The sequence below is a fragment of the Nicotiana sylvestris genome, chromosome 9 (genome assembly GCF_000393655.2).
Source record: "Nicotiana sylvestris chromosome 9, ASM39365v2, whole genome shotgun sequence".
In the NCBI taxonomy this organism is placed as follows: domain Eukaryota; kingdom Viridiplantae; phylum Streptophyta; class Magnoliopsida; order Solanales; family Solanaceae; genus Nicotiana; species Nicotiana sylvestris.
The window spans coordinates 146,616,337-146,627,717 of NC_091065.1; the positions used below are offsets into that span (position 1 = coordinate 146,616,337).

General features: G+C 38.6%; 2 protein-coding genes across 2 annotated transcripts; both read right to left on the reverse strand.

The window, feature by feature from the left end:
• Positions 1-5,533: 5,533 nt before the first annotated feature.
• Positions 5,534-7,717, reverse strand: LOC138878385 (secreted RxLR effector protein 78-like). Its single transcript, XM_070158056.1, has 2 exons — positions 7,365-7,717; positions 5,534-5,606 (listed from the first exon to the last, which is right to left on the reverse strand). The coding sequence occupies exons 1-2, from the start codon at positions 7,715-7,717 to the stop codon at positions 5,534-5,536; spliced, it is 426 nt and encodes a 141-aa protein (XP_070014157.1).
• Positions 7,718-7,984: 267 nt separating this feature from the next.
• LOC138878386 (uncharacterized) lies at positions 7,985-8,578 on the reverse strand. The gene has a single exon (XM_070158057.1). The coding sequence runs from the start codon at positions 8,576-8,578 to the stop codon at positions 7,985-7,987; it is 594 nt and encodes a 197-aa protein (XP_070014158.1).
• Positions 8,579-11,381: the final 2,803 nt, after the last annotated feature.

The following is an 11,381-nucleotide window of genomic DNA, read 5'->3' on the forward strand; positions in this document are numbered from 1 at the left end:
AAATCCTGAAATTCACCCAAACCCGGCCACCGGGACCACGTCTCAGAATCCGACAAAAATTACAAAACTAGAAACTCCTTTCACTCATGAGTCTATACATACCAAATTCATCAAAAGCAGACATCAAATGGTCCCTCAAATCCCTAAATCAAACTCTCCAATTTCAAGCCCTAATCCCCTCAATTTCATCCCTAATTTCTACTAATTTCATGCTTAAGCAACTGAAAATTACCATAATCACAAGTGTTAAGCTCAAGTAACGTACCTCCACGAAAACCTCCTTGATTCACTCTTCAAAACACTCCAAAAAGCTTCAAGTCCGAATAAAAATGGTGGAAATAACTCAAATTTTGCGAAGGGTCCAATTTATACCTTCTGCTTAGGTATTTCTGCACCTGCGACCCTTTTCTCGCACCTGCGCGACCGCTTCTGCGGTCCAAACAACCGCACCTGCGGTTTTCACTTAATCGCCCAAGACTGCTTCTGCGGTCCATTACCTGCACCTGCGGTCACACAGGTACGCTCCACCTTCCGCACCTGTGGTCCAGCCTCAGATCTTGCAGCTGTGGTCCCCTTTCGCTTCTACGGACCTCGCACCTGCCGTCCCCATTCTGCAGGTGCGGATGCCAGCTGAGAACAAACCTTCAACATTCCTCCAAATTCCATCCTTGATCCGTCAATCACCCGAAATCAATCCAAGGCCCTCGGGACCTCTACTAAACATACCAGCAATTCACATATCAACATTCAAACTTCGAACCTTCGGAACACTCAAAACATCATCAAAACGCCAAATCACCCTCGGATTCAAGCCTAAGAACTTCTAAACTTTCGGATTCTACAAACGATGTCGAAACCTACTAAATCACCTCCGAATGACCTAAAATTTTGCACACACATCACAAATGACACTATGGACCTACTCCAATTTCTGGAATTTTATTCCTACACCGATATCAAAATTTTCACTACCGATCGAAAAATGCCAAATTTCCAATTTCGCCAATTCAAGCCTAAGTCTACCACGGACCTCCAAATTACATTCCAGATGCGCTCCCAAGTCCAAAATCACCTAGCGGAGCTAACAAATCCATCAAAACTCACATCCGTTATCGTTTACACATAAGCCAACATCCGGTTGACTTTTCCAACTTAAACTTCTAAATAGGGGACTAAGTGTCTTATTCCACACTGAAACCAGTTCAGACCCAAACCAACCAACACAATACAATGAAATACAGCTGAGGAACACACAAAGAAGCAGAAATAAGGGAAACGAGGCTATAATTCACGAAACAACTAGCCAGGTCATTACAATTTATTTACTAGCAAGGAAGGTAAGGGAACTGGACTCAGGATTTGGGCCTTAAAGAAATGCTGCCCAGCAGATTTCGAACAGCAACAACAGACTTCAGCGACTTGGGCTCTATGTTAGAACTTGACTGACTTCTTGAGAACTCAGCAGGCCTAGATCAATCACATATGCAAAAGAAAAGGTAAACGTTAGTGATGAGGCCCAATAAAATATAACATTCAAATACGACTAAGAGTATAATAGAGCCAATATGAGGCCCAATAAGACTGTAACAAATATTGTAATTAAGGATGTAGTAAAGACAATGTACGGCCTTGTAGAGTGAATGAAAATAATGGTCACAGTGAAGCCTTTTTTCGTTTTACATTAATCCAAGAAAAATTAGTAAATGTCAATATTTAGGGGCTTAGGGAAAAATCCCATTCACGAGAAGACACTTTTTGGATCCCTAGCACTTCAGAGTTCACAAGGGTCTTGGGACCTCGATTAGTGCTCGAGTCAGGGAGGGATTCTCAATCATAAACTATATCCTACTCCTAAATATCCTTAACCACTCATACTTACTCCTCCCTAAAGGTTTAGTTGCCAATGAGGCATTTATTGTGACAACTAATGTAGTAGCAACAGTAAACACACAGATTCAAGTATACATAATTTCAGCAAATGTTATATAGAACATTATTATAAGTATAAGATACCATATTACATTATTGATTTTTGATTCACAATCCAAACAAAAGAGTGTAGTCCACTATCAATACTTTCAATATGCATAAGAATACCTAAAGGAACCAACCACAGATGTAAACAAGGAGAGGCAAACACCAGTAGACTAGTTTAGAATATCAAACACTAAGTCGGGTGATTCAAGGGGTGAAAATACATATATATCGACCTTATTAATCTTACTAACAAGTTCAAGTTTGCAGGAGTTTTTAATTAAATTCACAGCACTTCAACATCTATTAGACTATGTTCAAATCAATCAGAGGTTCACACATAGGTTAAATTCTCACTTCTATTCGATGTATTTCTAAAGACTATCAACAGGGATACTTATGTAGGTAGCAGGTCAATATTAATCCTAATCCAAACTCATAACATGATCACTCACCCTTTCAAGTTTACAATCTCAGATTCACACTAAGCTTATTAAGAGTTGAGAATTTCATATAAGCACAGTATAGTACTCAAACAGGGCAAGCAAACATCAATGAGTTTCTCTCAAGTTCATAGGTAATCCTAGTTAACCTTACATTTCAAATTCTAGGAGGTTAAGATTATCAAGATTCAGTTTCTTTTTATGTGATAACGCAGTTTTAAGGGAGAAAAATAAGATTACTAGCATGAATGTCTCTTGAATGAAAGACAAGTAGGGAGTATATTAACAGATAACTAGGACCAGAGGCATGACAGGGAATGTTCAAATGATTTTCCTAAAGGACTGTAAGGTTATAGAGCATAGCAGAGGCACAAATGATGTAAAAATCAAGCTAGTGGGCTCGTTACAGAAGTTCAGAACATAAAAGTTTTACATTTAATGAGTAGGCATGGTTCTGGTAGCAAATCAATGAATCCAAGAAGACGGGTTGAGTGTGATAGTCTAGGCATGATGAAGCTCAGTTTAGGTATATTAATAGCATTACTAATCCAAGAGACAGATAGCACAAATGCAACAAGTACAATTCTTAACCAAACTTTAAAGAGGAGTTAATAACATAACTTAAATTAGGCGTATGAGCAAGGTAGCAACTGACAGAATACATATGGAATCACCACAGCCATAGAAACTCACTAAGACTTAGGTTAATCATTTTTTAGAAGGCACTTATCCAGTAGAGTCTATAAGTGTAGCTAAGCAGGCACATGAACATGAAAATTAACAAGAGACATTTATGATGTTTTAAGGATCCATGGAATTGCAAGACATACTTGAATAGCAAAGAAACTAACAACCAAACTGATAGCCATGATAGCAGACTTGTACATGAACCTCTAAGTGTACAGAACTACCATAGTTCTAACTTCATCAAAGCAAATAGATCAAGTGCATGGTATGAATTAATAGGTTTAATAAATATATGGCTGTTATAGTAAGCATGAAAATCTCAGCAGGACATCTAGGAGGTCTAAAATCAGAATATGTTCAAAGAATCAATAAGGTTCTTTCATTAACTATAGAAATTCAAAGAAGATTTAGGTTGTTAAACTTAGAGAAGCAATTATTAAGTTCACCAGGATAGTCGGTTAGCATTAATAGTTTCAGATTACAAGATAAATAGTTGGTCCATACATTAAGGATAACATACAATTCAAAGCATGATTACCAGCAATAAACCAATAGCATATATCATATACAAAGATAATCAGCAGAGAATAACATGGCAAACATGATTTCAACTGGACAATCAAAGAGAGGGAGGGTTAGTGTACACTGACCTTCCTTTGAGAAGCAAACCAAGCAAAGTTTTTTTTAGCCATTTGGGAACCAAAAGTGCAAACTTTGATCAGCGAATAAAACTTAAAATCGAGAAAGAGAAGAAGCAAGTGAAAAATCAGTCAAAAGACCTAAGCTTCGATTGTTTGAAGTGATTTTGTATGTTACTGTGTATTCGTGTTAGGTCATGTTAGGTGAGAGAATTGAAGCTCTATTTATAGTGTCATTCAATAACTAGGGTTCCGACAAATTCAAAATTGTGAGTGGAAAGTGACGAAGATTGGATGATGGAAGCAAAGTGAGTAAAATCAGAGAAGACGGAGAGGAAAATCATCAAAGGATTTTACATAGGCGATTTAAGAATAATAATCAATCGGCTAAGGATCTAAAACCCAGAGATTTGACCTTTGGGTATCGAATCCTCATAATGAAACTCTGAGAAAAACTCTATGCATGCTCTGATTTGATAGAGCATTAGAGAAATCAAACGATTTGAAGTTTCATCTTTAGGCTAGGGTTTTGAATTTTAGGCATTTTGAATTTGAGTGATGATAGAGGATGGGAGATGGATTCGGGGCTGTTGGATCATTTGATCAACGGCCTTGATAAATTAGGGATTAAAATGTTTAAAAAATGTCTTATGGGAAAATAAGGGATGTTGAGATGAAATCTGCTGGGTTAGTGTAAATAAAAGAAAAAATAGGAATAAAATGTGGGTCATCGATGGTTTGAATCTATAACCCAGATCATCTGTGCTTGTTCTATGAGTGTGGAAGATGGTCTACGTGGCACGATTTGGTTGGTTTAAAGAGGAGTTCATGGACTTCCAACATAGACTGGTGAGGTTGTTTCGATTGGGTCAGATCTAGATTGGGCAAATTGTTTGGGCTGGTTTTGTTTTAACAAGTAGCCAATTTTATTTAATTGGGCAATTGCAATTATAGTCATTTAGTCTTTGGACCCTTTAAAATTAATTTAAATTAAACTTAATTAAATGTGATAGAAATTATAATCATCAAATACACAGCTACTTATTGTAATTAACTATTTATATTTTAACACTTTATTTTCTACATTATGAAATTACTTTTCAAATTAATTTAAATAATAAACGAGATAATTAATCAGAGGTTAATTTTGTTAAATTAATTGTAAAACTCGTGTTTCAAAATATGTAGGTTATTTTAATTATTTCAAAATAGTAAGGGTAATATGTTTTATAAACGTTTAGCTCCAAATTATTAATTTAACACTATTAATTACCTATTTATGTTATATTTGTATAAAAATAAGTATTATTGATTAGAAAATATTTTCAACACATTTGTTGCAAATCATTAAGTATAAATAATTTAATTTTAAAAGGGAGGGTCAAAGTTGGTCGTCAACAATAAGAATTTGGTTGATCAAGAAACTAATAGAAACCACGGCTGGCCAATCTATCAAGTATTTGATCCATGAAAGGAAGAGGAAAGTGTTCCTTCCTTGTGACTTTGTTGAGCTTGCGATAATCCATACAAACTCCCCAATCGGTGACTGTTCTTGTAGGAATCAACTAATTCTTGTCATTGGTAACAACCGTCATGCCCTCTTCTTTGGGATACATTGAACCGTAGATGTCCATGAACTATCAAAAATGGGGTAGACGACCCCGGAATCTAACCACTTGATAATCTTCTTTTTGACTACCTCTTGCATAGCTTTATTAAGTCTTCTTTGATGTTCAACGGATTGTTTGGCGCCATCCTCCAACTTGATCTTATGCATGCAAAATGAAGGGCTTATACCCCGAATCTTCCAAAGTCCACCCAATAGTTTTCTTCCTCTTTTTCAACACGCCAATGTGGCATCAACCTGCAAGTTAGTCAAACAAGAGAAAAAAATAACTGATAAAGTAGAACAAGGGCCAAGAAGTTCATAAATAATGTCGTTGCAATTATAAAAACCCAACGCGAGTCAGGGTCGAATCGACAGCGAGTTTAGATTGATACTAAGGTAAACACTTAAGAGAGGGATTTGAAATAACTGGTTTTATCTTTCAAACAACGGTGAGAAATTGTTTTATAAATTTACTTCTAAGAAATTAAATTAACTAACAAGTAACTAGAGAATTAAATATCTTTTGTGTTTATATCAAATAAGGGAAAAGCCTAGGGACATATCCTTCACCTAGGTGTAAACCTAATGAGTATAGCAATCTATGCTTGTTAAGTAGATCGCGGTGTGTTATGACTCTCAATTCTCAAGTACCCACTCAACACCTCTCGGTCAAAGAGTGGTTATGCCCAAATTGGCTTTCACAAGACCAAATGAGTAAAATCTAAAATATTGATATGAGTTCAAGTGAGATTATCTCAATATCGAGTTCAAATCCTTTAATCCAACTAATCAAAATCCCAGCTAGTTCAATTTCTAGTTAGCCAAGTTTTTCTAGGCTAGGTCCTTTTTTCTCAAGTAAAAACTAAGCCAAATAGGTATGAATCAATATTTGCAACCCTTAAATCTAGATATAAAGTATAAACAACAACAACAACAACAGCCCAGTGAAATCCCACTAGTGGGGTCTGGGGAGGGTAGTGTGTACGCAGACCTTACCCCTACCCGAAAGACCCTTGTTTCAAGAGAACAATATTAGACAAAAAAAATTAGATAATATTAGTATCACCACAGAAATCATAAGAAAAATAGGAACAACATAAAATCCAGAAGAAAGATGCAAAGCAAAACCAATAGCTAGTAAATAGGTCTTGTACTAAAAAATAGTAAGACACAACATTGCCACTAGTTATATCAGACAAAAACCCTATCAGACTAGTCTCACAAAGGTATTAGTAAGGCAAGACTCAACTACCTACTACGTTAATACTCGACCTCCACAACTTCCTATGAAGTGTCATGTCCTCGAAAATCTGAAGCCTCGCCATATCATGTCAGATCACCTCTCCCCAATACTTAATAGGCCTCCCTCTACCTCTTATCGTTCCCTCCACAACTAGCCGCTCACACCTCCTTACTGGAGCATCTAGGCTTCTCCTCTATATCTAAGCGTCGCTTCCCGCATATTGTCATCAGTGGGAGCCACGTGCACCTTCTCCCGAAATCATCATTCCTAATCTTATCCATCCTAGTGTTCCTGCACATCCACCTCAACTTCCTCATTTCTGCTACTTTCATCTTCTGGATACGTGAGTTCCTTACAGGCCAACACTCAGCCCCATACATCATCGCTGGTCTAACCACCACTTTATAGAACTTACCTTTGAGAATCGGTGGCACTCTCTTGTCACACAGGACTCCAGATAATAACTTCCACTTCATCCATCCTACCCCAATACGATGTGTGACATCCTCGTCGATCTCCCATCACCACTGGATAATCAACCCAAGGTACTTGAAGCCACCTTTACTTGGGATGACCTATGATTCAAGCCTCACATCCATACCCACTTCCCCCCCCCCTCAGCCTTGAACTTACACTCCAGGTATTCCATATTCGTCCTGCTCAGCTTGAAACCATTAGACTCAAGAGCTTGTCTCCAAAACTCAAGCCTCTCGTTAAGACCGGCTCGCGACTCATCAATCAAAACTATGTCATCGGCAAATAAGATTCACCATGGCACCTCCCCTTGAATATGGTGCATTAACGTGTCCATCACTAAGGCGAATAAGAAAGGACTAAATGTAGAACCTTGGTGTAACCCCATTACAATCGGAAAATGGTTAGAGTCTCCTCCTACTGTCCTAACCCGAGTTTTAGCCCCATCGTACATGTCCTTAATCGCCATAATGTACGAGACCGATACACCTTTTGCCTCCAAGCATCTCCAGAGAACTTCTCTAGGAACCTTGTCATACGCTTTCTCTAGGTCAATAAACACCATGTGCAGATCCTTCTTCCTCTCTCTATACAGTTCCACCAACCTCCGAACAAGGTGTATAGCTTTTGTAGTAGAACGACCCGACATGAATCTAAACTGGTTATCGGATATAGAAACTGTCATCCTCACCCTCGCTTCAACCACCCTCTCCCACACTTTCAAGGTATGACTCAGTAATTTGATACCCCTATAGTTGTTAAAACTCTGGATATCGCCTTTGTTCTTATACAATGGAACTACCGTACTCTATATCCACTCCTACGGCATCCTCTTCAGCTTAAAAATAACATTGGACAACCCAGCCAACTACTCCAAACCTGCTCTCCCCACACTCTTCCAAAATTCCACCAGAATCTAGTCTGGCCCGGTCGCTCTGCCCCTACTCATCTTACGCATAGCTCCTACGACCTCCTCAACCTTGATACACTCGCAGTACCCAAAGTCACGTTGACTCTCGGAATGTTCCAATTTTCCTAGCACAATATCCTGATCCCCTTCTTCATTTAGAAGTTTATGAAAGTACATCTGCCATCTTCTCTTAATCTGCACATCTTCGAACAATACTCTACCATCTTCATCCTTGATGTATCTCAGTTGGTCAAAATCCCCAGCCTTCCTTTCTCTCAACTTGGCCAGCTGGAATAACTTCTTCTCCCCGCATTTTTCCCCTAGTTCCTCGTACATATGACCATATGCCGCAGTCTTAGCCTCTGTGACTGCCAACTTAGCTTCCTTCCTAGCTACCTTATACCTCTCCACACACACTCGCCTATCCTCCTCTCCTATTCTCCCCACTAACTTTAGGTACGCCGCCTTCTTCGCTTCCACTTTACCTTGGACCACTTCATTCCACCACCAGTCTCTTTTGTGCCCGCCAGAGACTCCCGCCGAGACCTCTAACACCTCTCTTGCAGCCTTCCTTATACATTCGTATGTCGCTGACCACATAGTTATCACGTCACCCTTCTCCTCCAAGCTCCTATAGCCGATAACCGCCACTCCAACTCTTGGGATTTATCCTTAGTTAAGGCTCCCCACCCGATTCTCGGTCTTTCTCGAGCAGACCTTTTCCTCCTCTTTAATATAATACCAATGTCCATCACCAATATCCTATGATGTGTCACGAGTATCTCACTCGGAATCACCTTGCAATCCTTGAACAACCCTCTGTCATACCTCTTGAGGAGCAGATAGCCAATCTGAGTCTTCGCCACCGCATTTTGAAAAGCGTAAACAAGGCTAAATAATATACACCCAATCAATAATAAGCATTAATATTAAATACCCATAAATTTACATACTAGGGTTGGGTCACAACCCTAGATAAAATCTAGCTAATCATAATGATAAGCATGGAAAAAGGAAAAGTAGAAGTAACTGAACACATAAAACTAGAACTAAAGAGTGAAAGTATTAGGCCTTCTCTAATTGTTACCTCAAGTTCCCCAAAATAGCTAAACTAACTGCTACCAGCGGCTACAATAAATAAAATTGCCCTAAAAAGTGTTTCCCATATATTTATAGTGCCCAGAAATTTGCTAACAAAAATGCCGTTTGGGAGGTTCTATGGTCGCATAATTTGGTTGCGGGCCACAATTTCTTCTTTTGCTCTTGCAGCGGGAGGGATTCTGTGGCCGTACTTCAGCTTCTTCGGTCGCACATTTTGGTTGCGGGCCATGGTTAAGGAGGCTTCACATTTGATCTTTTGCAGCTTCTCTAAACTTTCCAAGCTTGTCAGTGCGAACAACTTTTGCGGCCACACAATTTTGGTAAGCAGGCGACACTTCTACTAACTCCTACTGAAGCTTCAAGGGAAAAGATGCAGCCGCACTTGCATTTCTATGGGCCGCAAAATAAGTTCTACGGACCGTGCAATTCTTTGCATTTCTCCTCTTTGACTTGTTGAGCGAGGACACTTCTTTTTGAGTTGGATTTCTTCATTGAGCTTAAATCCTCCAGCATGCATGCAATTCACACACTTTCATTACATTCAGAAACAAAAATCACTACTTTTGGGCTAAAAACTAAAGCAAGAAGGTACTAATAAGTGGTTAAAATCCACACTTATCACTCTTTTTCATAGACCAAATACTCATCTAGATGCACTCTAGTGAAATCCAAAATATGACTTATTTTCATTATACTACCCCCAACAGGATAAGAGGAAAAGCAAGTTCACCTTACCAATTCTTTGCAACTCCTCAAATTGGCTAATAAACCTTAGAATCAACTTGCCCTTCTTCCCAAATCTCATCACACCTTTTATGATTGACACTATTAGAAGTACCTTCTCACACTCGATGAATGACACATCATGAACCTTCTTAAACTCTTCTGCCTACTCTGTGTTGTCTGAGGTCGTTCTTGAATTACCTTCACTTTCTCCAAAGCCTCATATACCAAATCTGAACCCAACAAACTAGCCTCTCAAGGCTCAAACCAACTATATAGATCCATCTAAATGCTAGATTCATAATTATTATTGCAAGAAAACTCTGCCAAAGTTATGAATTGATCCCAATGACCTCCAAAGTTAATCACGGAAGCTTGCAATATGTCCTCAAGAATCTAAATAGTTCGCTCGGACTAACAATACATCTTTGGGTGAAACATCGTGCTAAGCTCAACTTGCGTACCCAACTCCCATCGAACAAATATCCAAAAGTGAGATGTGAAATGAGTTATCCGATTTGAAATGATAGAAATGGGCATTATGTGCAAAAAATTATCTCTAGAATATAAGTATGGGCTAACTTCTTTGAATTAGTAGTCAACACCAGTATGAAGTGCACGAACTTGGTCAACCTATTCACAATGACCCAACTAGCATCAAACTTCCTCAAGGTATATGGTAAGTCTGCCACAAAGTCCATAGTGATACGCTCCCACTTCCACGGTATAATCATCTTCTGAATCAAACCACTTGATTTCTCATGTTCATACTTAACTTGTTGGAAATTCAAACACCGTGAAATATATCCAACAATTTCCTTCTTCATCCTCTGTCATGAATAGTATTGCTTCAAATCACGATACATCTTCATAACACTCAGATGAATAGAATACCGCAAATTGTAAGATTACTCAATTATCAACTCCCTCAAACCATCAACACTAGGAACACAAAGTCGACTCTCATCTATAATAACCACAATCTTACAGTTGGAATAAATGCCAACTAACCATACTCTTTGTCTTTCTACTCAAGGCATCCACTATCATATTCGACTTACTCGGATGATACAAGATAGTGATATCACAATCCTTGAGCAACTCAATCCACCTCCTCTGCCTCAAATTTAAAGTGTTCTGCCTGAACAAGTGGTGAAGACTATGATTATCAGTATAAACCTGACATGACACACAATACAAGTAATGCCGCTAAATCTTGAGCGCGTGCACAATAGTTGTCTACTCCAAATCCTGAAATATATAGTTCTTCTTATGAGGCTTTAACCGTCGTAATGAATAAGCAATCACTCTACCTTCTTGCATCAATACAGAACCAGGACCAACGTGTGAAGCATCACAATATACCGTGTATGGATCTAACCTTGTGGGTCGTGTAAGGATCCAAACTTGTGGGTAACACCAATATTGGGTTGTAGTCAAAGTAATCTTGAGCTTTCGATAGCTCTCCTCACACTCATCAGACCACCTTAAAGGAAAACTTTTTTGAGCCAACTTAGTCAATGAAGCTGCAATTTACAATAACTCTTCTACAAAACGATGATAATATTCTGTCAAACCC

What these genes read in the sequence shown, in the direction of transcription:
- LOC138878386 (XM_070158057.1), bottom strand. Translation starts at nt 8,578, where the DNA reads ATGTGGTCAGCGACATACGAATGTATAAGGAAGGCTGCAAGAGAGGTG.
- LOC138878385 (XM_070158056.1), bottom strand. Translation starts at nt 7,717, where the DNA reads ATGTCGGGTCGTTCTACTACAAAAGCTATACACCTTGTTCGGAGGTTG. An exon ending in ATTCAAGGGGAGGTGCCATG is followed by an intron (nt 5,607 to 7,364) that starts GTGAATCTTATT and finishes ACTAACTTGCAG; the next exon opens with GTTGATGCCACATTGGCGTG.